At 36.9% G+C, this 24,919-nt stretch overlaps 1 protein-coding gene across 1 annotated transcript in view; it reads left to right on the top strand.

Annotated features, from left to right (window-relative positions):
• The window catches only part of LOC139151028 (midasin-like), a 138,658-nt gene that overhangs the window by 18,602 nt on the left and 95,137 nt on the right, over window positions 1–24,919 (top strand). Inside the window, 18 exon segments of the mRNA XM_070723548.1 lie at window positions 819–1,027; window positions 2,157–2,369; window positions 2,939–3,147; window positions 3,332–3,450; window positions 4,064–4,200; window positions 4,559–4,663; window positions 7,118–7,231; window positions 8,671–8,742; window positions 8,987–9,062; window positions 9,595–9,860; window positions 10,384–10,562; window positions 10,855–10,946; window positions 17,711–17,827; window positions 19,566–19,712; window positions 21,018–21,165; window positions 21,864–22,143; window positions 23,122–23,260; window positions 24,434–24,709. Coding sequence (XP_070579649.1) covers window positions 819–1,027; window positions 2,157–2,369; window positions 2,939–3,147; window positions 3,332–3,450; window positions 4,064–4,200; window positions 4,559–4,663; window positions 7,118–7,231; window positions 8,671–8,742; window positions 8,987–9,062; window positions 9,595–9,860; window positions 10,384–10,562; window positions 10,855–10,946; window positions 17,711–17,827; window positions 19,566–19,712; window positions 21,018–21,165; window positions 21,864–22,143; window positions 23,122–23,260; window positions 24,434–24,709 — 2,898 coding nt within the window.

Genomic DNA, 24,919 nt, shown 5'->3' on the forward strand with positions numbered 1-24,919 from the left:
GGCCAGTTACATGTAGCTCAGCTGTTGTTGGTTTGTAGCCTATAGAATTTGTAGAAGTTGTTTGTCAACATTTTGGACATCTTTGGCTTCTGATGAAAATCTCCTCATCCAATAACCTGATACATGTAATTGTGTCATGTTTTTCTAGGTATTGTCGCCCCTGTCTGATTTTTGTTCACACTGTGATAAAATTGCACATTTGTATGTTTGATGATTTTGATACGTAGTCTTTTCCTCATATGTGCATCAGGCAGGACAAAATTACCAGTCATGCATGGCATAAAATCTGATCAAAAAAGTTACACGCTTTATCTCAGGATGGTTGATGACAACTGTTTGCCTGTCCAAAAACTTTCAACATTTAATGTCACTGTGATCGTACAATGTTTCAATAAGAAAGAGTGACATTACAAAACAGGAAAGTATTCAAAAAAGTCATACATGTAAGTGGAGAAATGTACTGGCAACATTGAAGGAAGCCCTTTCCTGTGTCCAAATTAAATGTACAGCCATATTTGGCCGGTGAGCAGTTTTACTTGGTCTGCAAATCTCCACATTTCTCAGTTTTTTTATATCCTAACAAAACCCTGATGAAGTGACCTCGACTGAGAGTTGAAGTCGAATACAAAACTCTTTTAAAAGCATTTTTAATGAACTCTCCAACTTATTCAAGACTGCCAATTTTAACACTTTCACACACCTACTTAGTTGTTGACTCAAACACTACATTTTGTATCATTTAAAAGAGAACCCATGGGGTAAACTATAAAACAAGCATCCCTCTGAAGGGAGGATTAATGGTTTGTTCTGTATTGCAGGCCTTGGACTGTTTTTGTTCCATGTTGTCAAAACCCACGAGGCGACTCATGACTGCTGAAGCCATTGGTGCAAAAATTAACATCAGCAAAGAGAAAGCCAGTTTTTACTGTGAAAAGTATAAACCAAACATTGAAATTACAGCGTCATCTGTTCAGGCTGGGAGAGCAGTCTTGCCAAGGAAGGAGAAAGAGACAGCTAGTCTTGAAAAGTGAGTTTAACCCTTTCACCAACATGGTTTGGCCCAGCCCATTGTTTGTATTGGGTAGTGTGAATTTGATGCACAGAGTACTGGAGACGAACAGGTTAAGTAATGAATGCTACAATATTGATAATTAGATTTATTTATAGCATGTTGAAGACAGATTGTTGTCTCCTTTCTACCAATTACAACTTTAAGATCAAGTTTCGAGTCCCTAGGATGGTTGATGGTTTTGGTCATGTCCATCCATCTGCCATCCATCCATCCATAAGTCATTTTTGGATATGCTTGGAACCATTCTTTCAAACGAGGACATAACCCTAACTCATTGTGCACATTTATTTGTTGTCTATACTATCCAATGTGGCAACAAGCCGGCCATTTTGTTTTGATTTTTTCATATCTTACCTTTAACCAAGACATACCTGGATTGATTTCTTTTAAAAGTGGTACAAGGACATAACCATATGTCATACCAGATGCCTGTGGATTTGTTTCCCTACACGGTCCAATATGGCTGCCAGGCTGCCATTTAAGGTCTTAGTGCTGTAAATAAAGACATGCCTTGACTAATTTGTTTCAAAGTTGGTATGCGTGTTTGACATTTTCTATGTCCAAAACCTTTGCACAGACATATTTGAATTAGTTTAATTCAAACAAATGATACAACGATTATGTACTTTGACTTACATACGCATGTCAGTTCTTGTCGTGAAACAATCAAATGTGACTGCCAGCTTGCCATATTAGCATGATTTTGTAATGTCCATAGCTATTATACAGACATGACTGAACAGATATAATGATAATGTACACATGCATGTCAATTTTGCAGTCTCTATACAATTTTGGATACCATGCTGCCATTTTCTTAGGAGATTTTAACCAAGTTAGTCCATTCAATGAACACTAGGACATTGTACCATGAGTTATTATGCATGTCAATTTGCGTTTGGCTTAGTTAATTGCACCATATACAAACAAAAGCTGTTACACTCAAAACAGGGATTGACAGTTCCCAAGAACATTTGATCCAGTGGGGACTATATCAATAATGATGACTTGGTTTTACTAAGTTGCTGTCATAATGCCACCCATGAAAAGTCATTCTTATTCTGTGATTAATTTTCTGTGTTAGGACTGTACCCTCAACGTTTGCACACACAAGACATACAGCAGCATTGATAGAGCGAGTGGCTGTGTGCGTGGCAAACAGTGAACCTGTACTACTGGTTGGAGAGACGGGCACTGGGAAGACGTCATCGGTGCAGTACCTGGCAGAAGTCACAGGTCATAGGTTGAAGGTCATAAACATGAATCAGCAGAGTGACAGCACTGATCTGTTGGGAGGGTGAGTCTACATTTATAGAACAAGTTCGAAACTGCTTCTGATAAAAAGGGGTGCAGAAAAACTAATTTTCTATTCAATACAAAGCAACTCTTGGTGCAGAAGGAATAAATCTAGTGAAAACTGTGTTCTTGCTTTGTATCGCCATAATATTAATATTCAAAAAGTTTATCAAAATTGAAAATTGAAAAATGATCAGAAGTATGGCAGAAAAAAAATCAGAAAATATTATAGTTTAAGAAATCCATATCTTGAGAACTACAGGTCTGATCTTGGTCATTCAAAGTTTGCTTTGCTTCTTTGGGTGAGGTCTTTCATCAAAATCATGTTGTGTTTGGTTTATCATTTCATAAAATATTAAAAAATAGCCTGATAAGCTACTTACAGTATTTGTATAATTAAATGCTACATTTATCATATTCAGTTTTAATACTTATATGAGTTTCTAAAATACTGTGTACTGGTTATCGACATTTAAAATTAATCTGTGATGTGAATTCACTCAAATGACACAGAACTTCTGCCCAGATCACTTCAATTTCATCGAAGTTGTTTTTCTCTTTTCCCCCAAGATATAAGCCAGTTGATGTCAGGCAGCTTGTAGCTCCATTCAGAGAACACTTTGAAAGCGTGTTCTGTCAGACATTCTCCAGGAAGCAGAATGCCAAATTCCTGGGACATATCCAAGACTGTTTTGGACGAAGGAAGTGGGATGACCTCTTCAAGTTGATGGGTCATGTGATTGATGCTGCACAGAGAAGATCTGAACAACCGACAACTGGTATGGACTTATGCATACGATAACTTCTGTAATATTTATGGTTTTTCATAATTTTTTAACGGATGATATGAGTCGTTTTTTTTGGACTTTACCTTTTATTAAAAATCGGAAATGACAGATTGTTCAGTGAAAAATATCAACAATGTTTTGTAAACTGATCTGTGCTTGACATTTTTGTGAACAGAGGTCCCAACTTTAGAGAAGACCATGCCATCAGAATGGCAGGTGATTGGTCGGAGACTCCAACAATTGAAGACACAGGTGAAACACGCTGAGAGTGCCCTAGCATTCTCCTTCATTGAGGTGAGTAAGGTCAACTGATGGTACCTTTTTGCCATTGTCAGCAGTCAATGAATGCGATCTGGATTGTCTCAGCAGTCAAGACATGGCAGTATGTGTCATCAGTGGCAGTACATAGAGAGGAATAGTTACTTAGTGCATTACTTCTGACAATAGAAATTAATTTATCACTTATGGCAATATCCAGGTCTAGCTATTAAAGGTATACTGTCACCTGTTCCAATTTTGCCACAGTTACCATGGAAAGAGAAAATCTAACTAATAACAGATTTTACGCAGGTGGCCGCTTTTTTAAAAACAGCGCCCTCACATGGGCATTTTGAATACCAAGGAATGCCCCTTTGACCATATATGGGCATATTTAGATTACAGGTGACTGTATACCTTTAATTTTTCACATCCATTATTCACAGGTAAAGTGAGGTCTTTATGTCCTTACAATGTTATTATGCTTGCATCACATCTCGTGTAGCTTGTGTCACTAATCTAATGAAATTCCTATTGAGAAATGCATGGTGACCTGATAATGACCATCATTCTGTCAGTGAAGACTGCTGCTTTACAAGGCAGATATTCAAACATTTATATATCTGTTCATTTTTACACCATCTGCCAGGGAACTCTGGTAAAAGCACTGAGAAGAGGAGACTGGGTGTTACTCGATGAAATCAACCTAGCAACAGCTGAGACTCTGGAATGTCTTGGCGGTTTGCTAGAGAGCAAATCTGGATCAGTGGTTCTCTTAGAAAGAGGGTAAGACACTCAGCATGTAGAGGATAAAGCCACCACATATTAGATGTAGCCCAGTCAAGAACTAGCCTTTTTAAAAATCATGTACCTTCTAGAAAATTGATATTTTTCCCAATATCTCTGAATTCTAGAGATCCAACACATGGTCATCAAGGACACTGCATGGACATTTACACAGTAGAAAAAACACTAGTATTTGCATGAAACTTTTCAAATGCTGGACACCATAAAACCCTTGTCAGGGCATATGAAATTTTTGCACAAAAGTTTACTATATTTATTAATGAGGTGATAATGGTACTTTATTGTGTACTGGTACATGTACTTCATTGTGTACATGTGTAATATTTTGTCCATGCAGGGATACTGAGCCAATCATGAGGCATGAAGATTTCCGACTGTTTGCGTGCATGAACCCAGCTACTGATGTCGGCAAGAAAGACCTCCCTGCAGGAATCAGGAACAGGTGATTGTTACATCCAGAAAAGAAAGCATTTGTCAGAATTGAAAGTATACGCATTTCAGACAGAAACATTAGAGCGCCGGTAACTTTAACTGTTGATGACTTTGTCATTGATTTTGTTTTGTTTTAGATACACAGTGTTGAGCTTGTCAACTCAACCTGTATATGTGTAGACAACATTGTTATTGTTGACAAGTGAATCCTAGTCCTGAATAGAATTCAAATGTAAACAATATCAGTGCATTGTATACCTACAGATGCTGTGTTGACAAGCTGAATAGCAGGTCTTTCTACTTGCTTTGGGCAGCACAAGAACAAGAACTTGCAATCAACATACAAAAAATAGCAAATATATCATCAAAAGTTACAGCGTCTGTACATGTACAATGCACTGTCATTGTTAACATTTGAATTCTTGCCTGGACCAGAATTCACTTGTCAAAAATAACAATGCAGTCTATATGTGCACAGGCTAAGCTGACAAGCTCAACACTACATCTCAGCATGCTATGAGAGAAAAACAAAAAACTATGGCTGATATGAAAAACAGAAATGAAAAAAAATCATCAAAGTTCCAGTTACTAGCCCTTTAATTCACAAAATGTATATTGATGGGTATTGTTCAGAGCCACTGTCCAGGTATAAATAACAGATTAGAAATCATGAACTATTTCTTCAGGGATTTATGATGCTTCAAATCACTGTGCTTGCTTTTTAAAGTTTTATTACATGGGGGCATTGTAAAAAGAAGCAGTCTTTTTTTAGCTCACATTTGGTTTTACCAATGTGAGTTTATCGTATAGGCTGAAGTCGATGGCGTCTGTATGTATGTATGTATGTATGTATGTATGTACGTACAGTATGTCCGTCAACATCAAAAACACGCAAACCGCTGCACGTTTCAGCTTGGTATTTGGTGTGTGGATGCATCCTGGGCTATAGATGGGATTTTGTTCAAATGAAGTCTGCATTGCCAAAATTATGCAAATGAGCTTACAAAATGTGAAAATGGTTAAGAATTAATAACTCAAGAACCGCTTTTTTGATTGCTTTGAAAATTTGTGTGCAAGTACCTTAGGTGAACCTTATACAGTTTTATGAATATTGTGAAGATATCCTTAATTTTGTATTTTTGCTGAATTTTTTTGTGATTTTTCTCATTTTCACTAAAAATTCTTCTTCTCTGAAACCGCTAGCCCAATCGCTCTCAAATTTTGGTTGTCTCTTTGCAAGGGTGTTACTCTTCTAATTTGTTGAAATTATGACAAAATTGGGAAAATTACTATTTTTGTGCAATATTGTCATTTTTGGTCAAAAATCTTAGACAGTATTTCCTTTTTAAAACCCCTGGACAGACAGCTTTCATATTTGGTACACAGACGTACAGAGATGACAATAGTTAGATATGAGGAAATTGTCCTGAAATATAAAAAATTGTATTTTTAAGACAATATTGTCATTTTTGGTCAAGAAAACTTTATCTCAACATTACTTGTTTGATAGCTTTGTAATTAGGTATAAAGTCCCTTGTTTGATAGCTTTGTAATTTGGTATAAAGTCCCGAAAGATGTTATTAGATAAATTTTCTGCTCAAAGTGTTGGGAAACCCCAAAATTTGTATACTTTTCTCAGTTTGTGACCTTAAATGACCTACACCAACCCAGGATATGTTGTGAGACAATTTTGAAGGCTGTGAACATAATTTTGTCATATTTGGTACCAATTTGTAGGAAAATTTGATCCAGAAAACAAAGCTTAGGTGATTTTTTTCATTTTGGACCAATTTTTGCAACTTTTCTATGTAAGACATACAAGAACTGATGAGAAATTGGGATCCAGGATAATTCCAGATGTTATAATCACCACACACAGTGGAAGGCATTTCACTATCTGTAACTAACTTAAGTGCTGTTTACATTAGAATGATAACACTCATGGCATTAATTAAAAATCTCCAAGGTTGTGTAAATGTACTTCCTGTCATTTGGTCTTATGTAACACCAAGGGGTGGAACATTTGATATTCAGGAGGCGGTAGGGTCTAGAAGATTGATGATGTTGCATTACTTTTTTACCAGATCCCTTGTACATTTTTTGCCCACTCCCACCTTTTCTTTTATCAAGCCTTCTCTGTTTTTTGTTGTTGACATTTGCTTTTGTATTTAGGATCTGCTTCTCCCATTGCTATAGAAGTTGATATGTGTGTTCCTAAAGATGACCTCCAGTACCTAAGTTGGAGACCTTATTTGCTTTTGTCATTCTTGTTTTTCCTGGTTTAAATATTTCTCGAATGGACCAATTCAAACTGAATGTGAGCACATAGTGTCCTTGACCGTATTTTTCCTGAATTTTGCTGAACAAACTTGTAAAGTTTGAACATACGTGTATTTTATTTAGTATGTCATTTGCAGCATCTCTACCTTGTGATAATTTGTCATATTTTGTGTTGCTGTTTCAGGTTCACAGAGTTCTTTGTTGATGAGTTGGAAGAGATATCTGATTTGAAAGTACTGGTAAACAGTTACTTGGAGGGACTTTCATTGTCTGCAGCTCAGGTTGAAGGCATTGTCAAGTAAGTGCCAAAAAATGATTGCATCCCCATTTCTCTTAACGCTCTGCACTACCAGAGCACCAGGCCACCGGTAAAAACAAAAGAATGAGCAGTTTGAACTGTGAGGACCCTGAATGGTCCACAGCTCAACAGAGGCACAAGATATTTTTCATTCAGATTGCAAAACATTAAGTACGTGAACGTGTGCTCCTCATTGTTGACTTTTAGAACCTAGTGGTGAAAAGCTAGTGGTGGGGAAAATTTTACCACAGGTGTTAGTAGTAGCATTATGATAGATTGGTTTTGTTAGGCCAAGAGAAAATATAAAGTATATTTCTCATCCTAGACATATTGCAAAAATGAAGCACATTTTTTTATTCTTCAACCAACACTGTAGCAACATTTCTGCAGTTTGACTTTTAGTGCAGCAATGCACAGTTTTGACAGCTTAATATAACGGTGACATATGTGTACAGTTGTGAATGGAATGTTAATGTCAGTTATTTGTTTACAGTTCTGTTTTATACAGCACTGTGTTATGCACTATCTTCGCTTTTTTTTGCATTTTTTTTGCATTTTCTTTCATCATGAGCAGAAAAAAAGGTTGACACGGCGGGTCTGAATTGACGTGCGCGAGGACGAGAAACAAACTTTTTATTTTTCTTGGCCTTAGTTAGTGTCTCAATATTTCAGTTTAGACTTTTTCAAAATCAGTTACCCAAAGCATAGTGATTTGAAATCAATTTTAGTAATCAAAAAGCAGTTCTGATTGTAGGGATTTACTATGTTCTATCAATACAATCAATGTTGTTGTCATATGATAAATTTGACACTGTGTATGTGAAGTGTACATGTTCAAAATGTCATAAGGTTATAATTATGTATATTTTTGGATTTTCCCCATGTTTTCTGTAAATTTAGGCAAACAAGCTTGTAAAGTGTTACAGTGAAGTAGCCAGGATGTTTCAAATCTAAATATGTGTAGACTTTGCTGCAGTACAAGCAATACATCCTATGCTTTGCTGACATAAACAAAGTGTTGTAGTCTCTATGTACTTTTTAACGGGCACTTTTGAAGATTTCTTTGAGGCGGAATGGGCCTCGGGGACAGATATTCGGACTCAAATTTTTACAATGCGGAGTAAATAAAGCGTTGCTTTTGAAAAATTGAAATTTTCGTTCGTGAAAATTGAAATTTTCATTTGTGCTGCCATCAGACATAGCAGTAAATGTGTGTAATTAAACATCGCATAGTCATCAGAGATGTGTGGAACAAGTCCCCTGATCATTGGAAATCTATTGAAGTCTTCTGGATAGACTTAGAAATAGTATATTGGACCTCAAAGAGTCCTTGAAAATCACTGAAAAGGTTCTGTAATGTTTCCTTGATTTTTAAGTGACTGAGTATATGGACTGTTCCATTCTCACTTGAAATTGATTGTTGTCATTGTAATTGGCAGGTTCTACTTGATTGTGAGAAATGAAGCTGTCAAGAAACTGACTGATGGAACTGGGCATAGGCCGCACTACAGGTAAAAATATTTTATAAACCGCAAAGATTTCTCACCATCGACAAATCGTCAGTTGATATCATTTACCTTGTGTATACATCACGGCCTCATTTAACTGACAACAAGCAAATGCAGATCATCAAAATGTTGACATTACACTCGAATATGATGCAATATTGACCAAACTTTGTATTATAACCCATAATAAACCCCTAAATGTTATGCATTGAAAGTGTTATTTGGATTTTGTCTTTTGTGTGTGTAGCTTGCGTACACTATGTCGAGCACTGAGACAGGCTGCCAGTAATCCATATGGTAATATACCAAGATGTCTCTATGAGGTGAGGACATTACCTGTGTATTGCCTTGATAAATTAATGAAAACAAATTAAGAAGATAGCAGTTGAAGGGGCCAGTAGTTGCAAATTGAGATGCTTTTTTTCACTATATGTATTTTTGTATTCACATCAACTACATGTACAGTTTCATGTTCTAATTCCAAAGCCATATTGAGATATACACTATTCAGCTTGTCAACTCAGCCTGTACATGTGTAGACTGCATTATTATTGTTGACAAGTGGATTCCCATCCAGACTAGAATTCAAATGTCAACAACAATAGTGTACTTTACAGGTTTACAGACTGTGTTATTAATCAAATACTTTCCACTCACACAATAATACAGTGTGTTTAGAACAAATCAATTTTACACTGGTGTTCTCACATTTCCAGCATACTATGGATGTGAGAAAGAGATTTTTGTAATTTTTGTTGATTTTTGTTGCACATTTCATGTACAAGCAAGTCGCATAGACACTTTTTCAAGACTTTCTTACTATTCACCTCACTTGCCTCTTTGTATGTTGTTCAGAGTTTCTGTCTTAGTTTCCTGACTCAGCTAGATAGATCCTCACACCCAGTTGTTGAACAACTCATCTGTAAACATATCATCGGCCGTAGCAACATCAAGAGTGTCCTCAAGCAACCATTACCTCCTCCAGCTGCCACAAATATTACTAAAATTGAAGGATACTGGGTTTCAACCGGTGACTTGGAGCCAGTGATTCCAAAAAACTACATCCTGACTCCATCTGTGCGGGCAAATCTCCGGGATCTCTGTAGGATAACATCTGCAGGGTATGTTTGTTTCAACATTTTTGACCGAAAGTGTTTGGTTTACCCATAAACAGACTGTTACACAGTACAATCAGACTGTTACACAGTACAATAAGTTTGTTTAGGGTTAATGAACAACCCTGATGTGAAAAGGATACTCAAGGCATTAAAATACATTCCTGAAGTAAGATTAAGGTAATATGTGCATCTTGATATTGAAACGATTTATAAGTAAACTTTTGGTCAAACTTATTGTAAGGACACTTTGAACCATTTCCTTTCAAAATCAAGAATAAAAATCAGGGATCAGCATGCAAAATTTTGTACCAATGAAACAAAACCCAATATTTAATGGCTGCCATCCCTGTGTTAACTCTGAGGGAAAAATAATGTTCTATTTTCACAAAACTAAGACGGTCACAACTTTATTTACACCATAAACTTCAAACTAAGCCTCTACAAGTGACCAACAAAAAAGGTATTTTAACGGTTTTAAGGGTCTGGTAGTAGGTTCACTAATTGTTCATTTTCTTCCTATCTTTAGGAGATATCCAGTTCTATTGCAAGGTGAAACTTCAGTTGGAAAGACAAGTCTGGTCAGTTGGCTTGCCAAAGCCACCGGCAACCACTGTGTTAGAGTCAACAATCATGAACACACTGACTTACAGGAGTATGTTGGGTTCTATGCTGCTGATGAGACTGGCAAACTGGTTTTCAAAGAAGGTAGTGCTTTTCTCAAGTATCTATTTCATGGCTTTTCCAGTTTGAAAATCTGAACACATGTTCAAAATTAGAATTAGCACTTAAGTGTTCCATATCCTATCATGTCCATCATATTCCTTAGTGTGCATCCAACCTATGGCTGATAATGCAAACTTGAAAAATATATGTATACACATAGAACCTCACCCAATTCATAAATCTGCACCATCACTAATTTAACACGGTGTGTCTGTTACAGTGACATTTACCTGATAACTGTTTTACCTTATGCAAATATTTTCCTTCTCACCAGGTGTGCTTGTCTCTGCCATGCGTAAAGGTCACTGGATTATTCTAGATGAATTAAACCTTGCTCCAACTGATGTTTTAGAAGCCCTCAATCGTGTAGGTTGTTTCACTCTTGTTTTTAATGATCTATCCAAGCTATTTGCTGTGCTTTTTTTGCTGTTTGAAACTCAAGTGCTCTGTGGCAACTGACTCAAAACAGGAAAAGGAGTTTGAAGTAGTTATGGGATGATGATTTGGAAATGTATCAGAGGTCTAAGTGGAGTTGATTATAAAATAATCTTTTAATGATTTCAAACAAAATTTTAGAGGTTGTTACGTGCAGAGAAAACGAACAAAAGGGTGAACTCAGCAGTTTACGTTTAAACAAAATTTATTACGAAAACAAAACTAATTGCTAAGTCAGGGACAGAGTACAAGCTTAAAAGTGTACAGACTACTTATCTCAGCTGGGACGGCAAAGCTCCAGTCTCAGAGTTGTAACAGTCAGTCGGATGAATGAACAGTCCTTTGGCTTGCAGGCTTGAAGCTGCACAAAGTCCACAGTATAAATCCAGCGTTGACAGTGAAGGTCTTGAAAAGTCTTGAGAATGACTACTGCTGGAGTTTAGTAACACACAAGAGACACGATCCCAAAAGTCTGACTGGAAGCTGAGCACGTCCCTTTTATAAAGGCATATAAGAACAATCTAGAACTTTTATTGACATGCTAATTACTGTTCTAAAATTATCTCTCTTACACAACTAATCAACTTTCCAGAACATTCCAAACATGACTAATTGAATTCAAGGTTGTGAGGTCATTAAGGGCAGTGACCTTGAGAATGTTCTAGACTAATTGAACTCAGGTCATGATGAGTGTGGGGGGAAATGACCTACATAACACACCCCCTCTTCAAAAAAAAAGAAAATTTTTCAAAGAAAAAATCTTTCTTTTGCAAATGTAATCTTGAAAAAGATTTAAGTACTCAATTTTTTTTTCTTACTCTAAAGTAAAACTTCTTGAAAGTGAACAACAATAAACTCTAAATACGAGAGAGACAGTCTGCAATTAAATTCTCTCTGCCTTTGATATGTCTAATGTCAAGATTAAACTCCTGTAACATTAAACTCCATCTTAGCAATCTCTGATTTTTGCCTTTGAATTTCTGCAGAAAAACAAGAGGGTTGTGATCAATATAAACCACTATTGGCTGATTTGAAGAAGTAACATAAACTTCAAAATGCTGTAAAGCTAATATCAAAGATAAACACTCTTTTTCAATTGTAGAGTAGTTTCTCTGGGATTTGTTAAATTGCGTGAAAAATAGCAAACAGGATGATCTATACCATGACTATCCTCTTGCAATAAAACAGCACCAGCAGCCGTATCACTAGCATCTACAGCTAATTTGAATGCAAAGTGAAATCTGGTGCAGACAACACTGGGGCACTTTGCAGTATGGCTTTAAGTGTATCAAATGCCTGTTGGCATTGCTCTGACCAAACAAACTTTACTTTCTTTTTAAGTAAGTTAGTCAAAGGCTCAGTAATTGTGGAGAAATTTGGACAGAATTTTCTGTAGTAACCAGCCATACCGAGAAAGCGCATCAGTTGTCGTTTGCAGTTTGGTATGGGAAAACTTGAAATGGCACTGATTTTGGCATCAACAGGTTTTACCTCACCTCTGTCCTACAGTATGTCCGAGGTAAGTTACCCTTGCCCAACCAAACTCAGATTTGGCAAGGTTGACAGTCAACATTGCTTTGCTCAGTCTCTCAAAGAACTTCCGCATGAGCTTGATGTGTTCCTCCCAGGTGTCACTATACAGGACGACGTCGTCACAGTAGGCTGCACACCCGTCTAGCCCGGATATGACGTCGTTGATCATCCGTTGGAACGTTGCCGGAGAGTTCTTCATTCCGAATGGCATCACCTTGTACTGGAACAATCCGTCTGGTGTAACAAAGGCGGATATTTCACGAGCACGATCCGTCAGAGGGACTTGCCAAAATCCCTTCAGTAGGTCAAATTTGTCACATACTTGGCTTTTCCCACTCGGTCGATGCAGTCATCAATCCTCGGGATTGGGAAAGTGTCTGTCTTTGTTAAAGTGTTGACCTTCCTAAAGTCCGTGCACATACGATAACTGTGATCTGATTTGGGAACAAGTATGCACGGCGAACTCCAGTTACTTTTACTGGGTTCAATAAAGTCATTGTCCAGCAGGTATTTGACTTCTTCCTGGAGATATTTCGCTTTTGTTGGATTCAGTCTGTATGGATGCTGTTTTACAGGCTTACTGTCCCCAACATCAACGTCGTGATAGATGACGTTTGTCCTCGTTGGAACATCTTGAACAGGTGTTTATATTCATGGAGCAGTTCTTTCACCTGTTGTTGTTGTTCTGGCTGGAGGTGTGCCAACTTTGTAGACTCCAGCTTCTCCAGGATTTCTGAGTTCTGAAGCTTGACCGAGCCCAGCTTTGAGTTTAGAGTATTTTCACTCAAGTCAGTTTCAGTATCACTATCTTCATAATGGTTTGAACTGACTGCACTGACAGGCTGAGTTATAGTAGGATTATCCCTATCAAAATATGGCTTAAGCATATTTATGTGACATAGCTGTTTTTGTTTTCGCCTGTCAGGTGTTATTATGATGTAATTTAAATCACTCAATTTCTTATCAATTAGATATGGCCCAAAGTAACGAGCATGGAGTGGTTTGCCAGGAATTGGAAGTAGAACAAGAACTTTTTGACCTGGTTCAAACTTCCGTTTTGAGGTGTTTTATCATATTTGGTTTTCATTGACTGCTGAGATGACTCAAGATTTTCTCTGGCTAATTCACATGCTTTAGAGAGTTTTGTATGAAAATCTGACACATATTGTAAAATATTCAGACAATCATCATCGTCTGATAGGAATTTCTCTTTAACGAGCTTAAGTGGGCCACGGACTGTATGTCCAAATACAAGCTCAAATGGGCTAAAACCAAGAGACTCTTGAATTGACTCTCTAACAGCAAAGAGCAGAAAATGAATTCCTTCATCCCACTGCTTCTCTGTGTCAAAACAGTAGGTCCTAACCATGTTTTTCAAAGTTTGATGAAATCGCTCAAGAGCACCCTGACTTTCTGGATGATAGGCGGATGACCTATACTGTTTAATGCCTAGCTGATCCATTACTTGTTGAAAAATACCAGACATAAAGTTGGAGCCTTGATCGGACTGGACACATTTAGGGAGGCCGAATAAAGTGAAAAATTTGACTAAAGCTCTCACTATAGTCTTTGTCTTTATGTTTCTCAGTGGTATGGCTTCTGGGAACCGAGTTGATGTACACATAATTGTCAACATGTACTCATTTCCTGATCTTGTTTTTGGTAGGGGCCAACACAGTCTATTAGTATCCTACTAAATGGTTCTTGAAATGCAGGAATTGGCTGTAAAGGGCCTTTGGAATAGTCTGATTCGGCTTTCCTACCATTTGACATGTGTGACAAGTTTTACAGAAATGTGCTACATCCTGCCTGAGATTAGGCCAATAAAAGTGACTGAGAATTTTATGATAAGTTTTCCTGACTCCTAAGTGACCAGCCCAGGGCGTTTCATGGGCCAGGCGCATATTTCAGCACGGTAGGGCTTTGGAACCACAATTTGATGTTTTATAGCCCAATCGTCATCAACCAAAACATCTGGAGGTCTCCATTTACGCATGAGAATACCAGATTTTGTATAATAGGAAACAGAGCTATCTGAAGTTTTACCTTCATCATCTACCCTGTCAAACAAAGACAAAATATCTGGGTCTTTGTGTTGTTCTGCAATGAGATTTGATCTAGAAAATGTCTGACTTTGGTCAGCAGAAGTTTTACTGGAAGTTTCAAATCCACGAGGGATAACGGAATGATCCGTGTCAAACACCTGACTGAGAAAGGTGTCATTTAAGTCAACATCTGTGACATTATTTTTGAGAGTATTTTGATTCTCGGAAGTTTTCTTTGACATGGCTCGAGTAATAGCACATGAAGGAAATAAATCGGGTATCTCTTGTTCAATTGGCTCTGGATCCTGATCTAAACTAGGATTATCAGTCACAAGTGGATTAGTAATGACCTTGTCCCCAGCAAGGTCGTTTCCAAGAAGAAGGTGAATCCCTTCAAAAGGCAAAAAAGGCCTAATACCTAAAGTCACAGGTCCAGAAACAAAGTCCGAGGACAAATAGACATTATGGAGAGGAACAGGAATGTAGTCATTACAATCTACCCCCTTAATAAGAACTTTAGAACCTGAAAATGACTTTTCAGAAAACGGCAGGGTATCTGCCAACAAAAGAGACTGGGAAGCCCCGGTATCTCTTAAATTTTGACAGGGGTAGCGGAAGAAAAATCACTAGAAAGTGATATAAAACCATCGTGAATAAATGGCTCGAAAATACCCATAATGCTATCTTGAGAAGAATTGACCTTGACCTCATTAATTGGGATGAGAGGGTTTAACCTCAGAAAATGTGTTACACACATTATTAGACTCTAATTGAGTTGATGAAGAAATAAAGCCAGTGGGCTTAGATCCACTTTGACCACTTTGACCTTCACGTTTCTTTTCAATTTGAAACACTCTGACATTAAATGGCCGTCTTTCTTACAATAATTACAAGAAAGTGTACCGAACTGTTTGTCAGAAGGAGATTGAGACTTGGGATCTGATGATGTGGGAGTGTTACTTGAACTCTGTGAACTGTTGTCATTTGATTTTCTACTGTCCTTTGAAAAATTCTGGATGAAAAGGAGGAGTTAAATTTACCTGCATTGTTTCTGTATGAAAAGGACTGGGATGGTTTGCTGAGAAAGGAAGATTTGTGGGTCAATGAATAATCATCGGCCAAACGTGCAGCAACCTCCAATGTATCTGCCTTTTGTTCATTGATAAATGTCTTGATGTCACTCCGAATGCACCTTTTAAATTCCTCAATCAAAACAAGTTGTCGTAATTTGTCATAATTCTGACTGACCTTTTCCGAAGAACACCAACGATCAAACAGTTGTTCTTTTGTTCGAGCAAATTCAACATAAGTTTGATCCTTCACCTTCTCACAATCCCTAAATTTCTGACGGTAAGCTTCAGGCACCAACTCATAGCCCTTGAGAATTAATTCCTTCACAGAATCATAATCTGAAGCCTGCTCTACTGACAACTGAATGTAAATTCTCTGGCTTTACCCACCAAAGCACTCTGCAAAAGCATAGACCAGGACTCCTTAGGCCAATTCAGACTCTGAGCAATTTTCTCAAAATGGAGAAAATATTTGTCAACATCCTTTTCTTGGAAAGGGGGAACTAACCTGAAATGCTTAGTGATGTCAAACTTGTCTGAAGGAAGAATTTTCCTGACTGTCCAAGCTCTAAACGTTTTATTTCTACCTGTAATCGCTGTTCTTCTAATCGCAATTCTTTTTCTCTCTGTCTTTCTTCCATTTCTAATCTTTCCTGCCTTTCTTTTTCTTTCATTTCCAATTCCCTCTCTTTCTGTCTTTCTTCCATTTCTAACTGCATTTGTATTTTTTCTTTTCTAATGCCTGTCTCTCCTTTTCCATTTGTAATTCTTTTTCTTTCATTTGTAATTCTTTTTCTTTTTCTAATGCCAATTTTTTAGCTCGAAATCTGCCTGTATTTCTAATTCCAATTTTTTGAGTTCGAAGGAAGACTCAGGCTCATAATCTTTTAAGGCAGACTCCTCAAAATGGCCAGAATTAACTAAATGTTTTGCAATCTTGAACTGTATTTCTCGCTTGCGCATAGATCTTTTGACTTCTACTTTAAGGAAATTGGCCAGTGTTATGAGGTCGTCTTTTCTGAGGGAATCAAATGTGTCCTGATCAAGGTCATCCATTTCCTCTGGTTTAAATTCCGCCATGATTAAATTTCGCTGAGTTCACAGTATACAGTAGTTTTAAAAAGGCTGGCAAAATGTTGTCAAACGGCTCAAAATATTCGTCTCCCGGACGAGCCCCCAATTTTGTTACGTGCAGAGAAAACGAACAAAAGGGTGAACTCAGCAGTTTACGTTTAAACAAAATTTATTACGAAAACAAAACTAATTGCTAAGTCAGGGACAGAGTACAAGCTTTAAAAGTGTACAGACTACTTATCTCAGCTGGGACGGCAAAGCTCCAGTCTCAGAGTTGTAACAGTCAGTCGGATGAATGAACAGTCCTTTGGCTTGCAGGCTTGAAGCTGCACAAAGTCCACAGTATAAATCCAGCGTGACAGTGAAGGTCTTGAAAAGTCTTGAGAATGACTACTGCTGGAGTTTTAGTAACACACAAGAGACACGATCCCAAAAGTCTGACTGGAAGCTGAGCACGTCCCTTTTATAAAGGCATATAAGAACAATCTAGAACTTTTATTGACATGCTAATTACTGTTCTAAAATTATCTCTCTTACACAACTAATCAACTTTCCAGAACATTCCAAACATGACTAATTGAATTCAAGGTTGTGAGGTCATTAAGGGCAGTGACCTTGAGAATGTTCTAGACTAATTGAACTCAGGTCATGATGAGTGTGGGGGAAATGACCTACATAACAAGGTACTCTGACAATCAGTGTTTTCTTAACAATTTCAGATCTGGTACAAGTTTTTCTGTAACTGTACTTTTTATCCTGATTCATCATTACCATAGTAGGAAAAAAGATTGACTAAAATTTGGTGGCCAAAGGATTTAACCAGTGATCGCTATATCACCATAATATGATAAATTGCAAATCTAAGTTTGATAATGTGCCACAGAAAATGGAAGTGTTTTTTATCTTCATTTGACTTCCTGTAAAATATTCACAATTTACATGGTTCTTCTCACCTTTGACATTGTCTTAACAGCTTCTTGATGACAACAGAGAGCTGTTTATTCCAGAAACTCAAGAAACAGTAAAAGCACACAAGAGATTCATGCTTTTTGCGACTCAGAATCCACCGGGACTGTATGGTGGAAGAAAGGTAGGCTTAAACTTTTTTGTGAAATTTATAACCAGACATTTACTTTTGACCAGGCTTGGATACAAAAAGCAAGTAAATAGGTAAATACATGTAGTCAGGTTGGTACATAGTTATATGAATAGGCACACTTTAATTTTGGGTAATTATGTGTAAATTATGTGAATGTTTAATATTGTTTTTACCACTTTTGTTTGTAATGCCAACTCTTCTCTTTTTCTTATCTTCCAAGCATGTTTAAATACACAGAGTTCAGCTTGTCAACTCAGCCTGTACGTGTGTAAACAGCATGGTTATTGTTGACAGGTGAATTCTGGTCCAGACTAGAATTCATGTTGACAAGAACACTGCAGTCTACATGTATTGATACTGACTTCACAAGGAAATAGCAGGTGTTTAGACATGCCTTGTTAACTTGTAAAAAATTGTAAACTCCTTTTGTCAATAAATATTTGTAAAAAAACTGTCAAAGTTACAGATACTGGCCCGTTAATGTTAAAAAATACATATTTTTCCAAAGTTTCTTTTTACCAGACTCTTGAACAATATGCTTCCAAGAACGGCACAATTGGTACTTTCTTTCTGCCAATCCGATGATTGACATGAAAACCATGTGTCAAGGGACCCTATCCCACAGGGCAGCCATTATTACGGGTGTAAAGAGACAAAACTTTGTCCTGAATTTCTGTTGGCTGAAGCCATTTTATGTATACAATGTCATATTTAGTAACCAACCTTTTATGCCAACAAGTTCTTGTTAATTTCTGTTCAATGTCAATTTACCTGTATACATCAATTTTCTGCTTTGTGCAAGAGTCATCTAAAATTTGTGTATTTTTCCAGAACAGTTGACAACTTATGACCCTGTGAAGATGATCAGTTTTAGCTACTATAGACTATAGTCTATAGAAGCTATTGGGATGGGTATCCGTCTGGCGTCCGTCGTCAGTCTGTATGTATGTATGTATGTATGTATGTATGTCCGTTTGTGAGGCGTCCGTCCACTCAAATATCTTGAGAACCGCAGTACTTACTGATTTGATATTTGTTGTGTAGATGAAAAATATGATTTTGAGAAACTATTTTTTTTTATTTTTTGATATTGTTGAAAATAGGCAAATTAATGCCAAAAAAGGTGTTTTTGGTAAAAAATCTTCTTCTTCATAACCGCTGGTCAGACAGCTTTTTTATTTGGTATACAGGTCCCTAGGGATAACCCAACTTAGATTTGTTCAAATTGTGATGAAATATGCAAATGTGTATTTTTAAGGAATTTTTTTGTCATTTTTGGTCAAAGTTTGACTTACATTGTATGTAATTCTTGTACTGTATAAACCCTATCAATTCACCCAGAAAAAAATTAATTAATATAATTTTAAATAATTGAATTAATTAGGAAATCATCAAAGCCAAAATAATTTTAGTGTGGAATTATCAGGAAGTTAAACTTTTTTTGACAGTTCATAGTGAATTGAGGATCAAAACATGTAAAGGCAACTTTCCTGAATCCCAACTTTGATATATTCTGAACCACCATTTATGTTATCTAAAAGAAATTGCTCATAATAGTTTATCATGATAGGGTGGTCAAATAAATAGAGATAGAGAAAGTTCTAATTTCCATTTATGGTTCCCTAGGATGACCTTAGTGAGATAATTTCATACAGTCAGGAAATACTTATTTTGTATCCATGTCTATGGCCCTATGTTTTACATATTGACTCCCTTCCTCTCAACTTAGGTTTTGTCCAGAGCCTTCAGAAATCGATTTGTAGAGCTTCACTTTGATGAGATTCCAAGCAGAGAGTTGGAAACCATACTCCATCAGAGATGTGAAATACCTTTGTCTTACTGCAAGAGAATGGTTTCTGCTATGCTAGATCTGCAGGTATGTATAAGCAGTCTTGACAGTACCCAGTTATACATTACTTTTCATTTACTTTTCAGTCATACCTTACTTTTCAAGAATGTCAAAATCTTGAAATATTTGGAAACAGCATCATTCACCTCTGACCTAGAAGAGCTAAGTCTTGGTGATAATAACCGGTGTCTGGTCATTTTTATAACCCCACTTTCAGAATCATGTCGTGATTTCAAGTTTCTTCTTATATCAAGACTAATCCATTCATAAACTTTTTTTCATGCAGAGCCATACATTATATAGATTATGAAGTAGGATTAGATTTTCATCAAGCAGATTTTTATACAATCCTTCATTTCAATTGAAAGTCAGATCTATCAACCATTGCAATTGGAATTTAGATATACCCATCAATGTGTAGTCCTCAAATTACATTGAAACGTCCCTCTATTTAGCTTGTCAACACAGCGTCTGTACATGTAAAATGCACTGTTATTGTTTACGTTGGAATTCTAGTCTTGACCAGAATTCACTTGTCAACAATAACAATGCAGTTTACACATGTACAGTCTAAGTTGACAAGCTGAATACTGTGTATCTTAATATGTTTTGAGGAGAAGGACAAGAAATTGTAGTTGACATTAAAGACAAAAAGTATGTAAAAGTCATCAACAGTTACAGCTATTGGCTGTTTAAGTCCATAATCATGACATCATTACTACTATCCACACACTTACTTACAATGCAGTTTTACAGGTTTAAATTCTGTTTTGTCAAACAAAATAGTGGATCGTGAGCAGAAAAGAAAATTCAATCGAATTTAAAAACATAAATAGTGAAAAACTCATTAAAAGTTACAGCCAGTGGATCTTAAAGGGCCTATGACATGCCACAAATTCAGATACTGCACCTGTAGCCCTATATCCAGATTGTACTTTTGTAAACAATCTCCTCTCAGGCCTTCGACACGGTTTTCATACTGGCGTACGTGAAGCACCATGCATTTTTCGTGGTCTGTTCAATTCTCCACCTGTGTGAATCCTCCCAGGCTCATATCACATCACATGACCCCCTGGGCCCGAGTCACCTGTCTGTTACAGAAAAGTGAAGTACTGAAGTAAACAGCAAGTTATATAATACACAATGAGCAATGCAATATTGTCAGAGAGTTGCTATACCCCTTCCCATCACAAAAATATTTCTAAATACACATGATTATTTTTATTGCTCTGTGAAAATTTGAAATAAAATGACAAGATCATCTACTCTGCAACTCCATATTATGTCAATGCATATGCTACTAGTTTCTTGTTTGTCTTTTTGTACTTCCAGGCAAGGAGGAGGGGATCAGGTGTGTTCGCCGGCAAACAAGGCTATATCACTCTAAGAGATCTGTTTAGATGGGCTGAGAGGTACAGCATGACTAGCTCTGAGATCACTCAGAAATTCTATGACTGGGACCAACACATAGCTGATGAAGGTAATACCATTTTAAAGCTTAGTGTGGAATGCATCTTAGGGACAGATATTCAGACTCAAAATTTTACAATACTGCCTTGTCTACAGCTTATGTACACTCAGGTTGAAGCTCGTTCAGTAAACAAGGGTTCCACTGTTCTGTTTTTATGAAAATAAGAAAATTTAATTTCCCCTCATAGAGTTAATACCTCGATGGCGGCCATTTTGAATGGCAAGTGTTAGTAAATATTTGGTAATTTGTTTCTGTAGAACCAAATTTTTTCCATAGTGACCAGTCACCATGGTGATGTTGAAGAGAAACTGGTTTCATTGTGTTTTGTAGACGTGACGAAGTAATGGAACAAGGCTTAGAGTATCTTAAATGTTGTGCTGTTATTCGTAACCTCTAGAATTGTACCATTGTTTACCAGGGTAATGGGTAAAAAATCAGGTACGATGTAATGATTGAAGAAGATAAGAAATGAGAGCATAACAGCAATGGGTTAAACCCAGAACAGGACTTGACCACAGTGTAAACAAAACCATGTATGCAAACCTGCATAGAAATATATGTATTTCCATATGCAATTTTCCATGTGGGTTTGTTTGTACCACCATCATGTGATCTCTTTGGCATACTGAGTCTGCTAGAATATTCACATTCCCTTTATTCTGGAGTATAACCGTAGTAAGTTTAGTTTCATTGGTCTTATCCTTTAGGTTTCATGTTGCTTGCTGGTAAAGTAAGACGTTTTGAGGAACAGCTGGTGATCCAAGAGGTCTTACAGAAACACATCAAAAGGAAGGTTGATCCAGTAAAGTTATTCAGCCTGTCAGATGACACGTCTGCCACATCACGTCCAGTTCTACAGGAAGTGATGCAGAAGCCTCCACAAGGGTTTTCACACATTGTGTGGACGTATGGGATGCGGAGATTGGCCGTACTGGCGGGACAAGCCATGAAGTTCAAAGAACCTGTCTTATTGGTTGGTGACACGGGGTAAGTAAACATGTATTTTCACTCCTTCATTCATTGTGTAGACCCATCTGAGGATGGTTCAGTAATGATTTAGAAAACATTCTCTCCTGAACATATTCTTTTCCAAATTTTGTTTTGAATTCGTAAATCACTGAAAAACTTTGTGAGCATATATATTTTTGTACAGTAGGCGTAACCCTCTCATTACTTATTTCCCATGATATTGAGAAAGTATACAGCTCAAAATGCATTCTCATTATATAGTCTGGCTGCTGCTATGTGAGGGAATAAAGTCAAAAAGGAGTCTTAAAAGGGCAAATTAAGGCACTGTAAAGTGGTAAGGGTGTTCGTGATGTCACAGACCATTATTTTTTTTCAAAATTTTTACTTTTTCTGTTTCTCAAACGCCATGGCTAATAGTTTTTGAATTTAGTTTGTAGCTGCCATAGAATGACTTCATTCAGAATTGATTGCACAACAGTGAAATATGCACATGTAAATATTTAGTCAAGATTTATCTCTTGAAGACAAGCTACATGATAGCATTCAACTTTGGTATATTAAATTTACTTCCAGTTGCCTCTCGATTATATTTGTATAAAACAGAATTGGTCATCTATATGTATCTCCTATTATGTTTGACGAGGAATAAATGCATTTTCACCTGCTTCATTTTATATCGAGATGAACAAAACTTAAATTTCAGGCAATTCACTTTCCTTCAGACTGAAACAAAATTAGCAACATGACATTCTGAAAATTTTCTGTCGTTTTTGCGTTTGTGGATGAGTAAGCACGGTCTTCTGTCTTAACAATATTTTTCTTACCACTGAATGTCTGTACACCATTGGTGACATACTTGTTCATGTCAAATCTCTATTTTCATGGACATTACATATTCTGTTAGCAGCTACAGCAGAAAATTATTAAGATGTACCCTTAGTTAACAATTTTCTGAAACTCAAGCAACATTAAGAATATTGTCTTTTCTACTAACAGGTGTGGTAAAACAACCATATGTCAACTTTATGCCGCTTTGGCAAAACAGAAGCTATACACAGTGAACTGCCACCTGCATACGGAAACATCAGACTTCCTAGGAGGTCTGAGGCCAGTTAGACACAGGGCAGTGGATGAGGTAAGTACATGGGGATGACCGGGTTATTCAAATTTATCGTATTTCAAAAGGAAAATAAAATGGAACAGTACTAGAAATTAGGGAGAAAAAAGCTGCTGGTCAGAACGACCAACTCGGTCAGAAGAAAGAACTAGCCTTATTTGTGGAAACTGTTGGTCCTTCAGACCAAGAGTATATTGATTGGCCTGTGGGTTCAAAATTGAGTTCAAAGCCTTTCAGACCCGTATGTAGATGAATACTGGTAAACAACTTGACTGATTTCTCTAATCAATAGACAGGAATAAATAAATTGGTGTTTATTTTGAGTTTTGTTTTGGTGCAAACAGCATAAGAGTGAAAGAATGATAATTGTGCAATACATGATAACATGATCTGACTCGGATCACAGTGCTGTGCATATCACAGTGCCCAGTAACAGAAACATCTGTTAAGCCATAATTGATCATGAAGATGCACTTCTGTAGGCACATTTTGTTTTGTTTTGTTTTAAACTCAATGATAGTAGAGATCAGCTGTTTGCAAGTAATACACCATTTTGGTGTGTCTGCCTTACATCTAAACTTAATTGAACTGTCAGGGATAATATCCAGAATGATTTCAAGGTGACAGGTTACAATGATAACAGCCATGTTAAATTATCCATGTGCGTTAGCTGTTCCAAAAAGAGACGTTGAATTGGTTTTTACCAACCACTCACAATCTCTGACGTGATCAGGTCAGTGATCCTTATGACTTGTAAACTGCTGTACTAATTAGAGAAAATGACCTAAAAAATACCGTTTTTGTGAAGAACTCAAAAACCAAGATGCTGTTAAAATACTGGGCCATAGAAATAATCCAGGAGATATTTTGGGTCGGTCACAAGGACCATCTCCTTGTCAAAACTCACAGGAAAACAGTCTGTCTTCTTTATGTGTACCGTTATATTAGTACAACACTTTTCAGTGTAGAGAAAGCTTTTCCATTTTCGATTTCAGAAGAAATTTGTAAACTATTTCTTCTGCATTGATCATTGACTATAAATATTTAATATGCAGATGGAAAAGGACTTGAAACAAGAAATGAGTCTGTGGAGCAAGTTTGAAATTTCTCAATATACATTAGCCATTATATCTGTCAGCCTTGAAAACCATCAGCTGCCTTTCTAATCTTGTTCATTGTCACAATTAACAGGAGTCAGAAGATGAGCAGAGGTTGTTTGAATGGTGTGATGGCCCCCTAGTGTTGGCAATGAGAGAGGGCGCTGCATTCCTTGTGGATGAAATTTCCCTGGCAGATGACTCTGTGCTGGAGAGACTGAACAGTGTGTTGGAACCGGAGAAGACGCTACTGCTTGCTGAGAAGGGAAGTGGAGAGAGTCTTCAAAGTGATGTGGAACAAATTGTTGCCATGGAAACATTTAAAGTGGTTGCTACAATGAATCCAGGAGGAGATTTTGGCAAGAAAGAGGTAAGAAAGAAATAAGATTCTTTTTTCAAGTTGATCATTATTTCTGTTTATTTTATCTTTGACATTGTTGGAAACATGTGAGAAGAGGTTACTAGTGACCAACCAAAGCAAAACTATCAACTTAAGCAAGCTTCTATTTATCAAGAAAGTAGAAAATATTATATTTGAATAAAGACCAATGATGTTTGAACATGTCTTTCATAAGGTTTT

Source organism: Ptychodera flava, chromosome 15, assembly GCF_041260155.1.
Source record: "Ptychodera flava strain L36383 chromosome 15, AS_Pfla_20210202, whole genome shotgun sequence".
NCBI lineage: Eukaryota > Metazoa > Hemichordata > Enteropneusta > Ptychoderidae > Ptychodera > Ptychodera flava.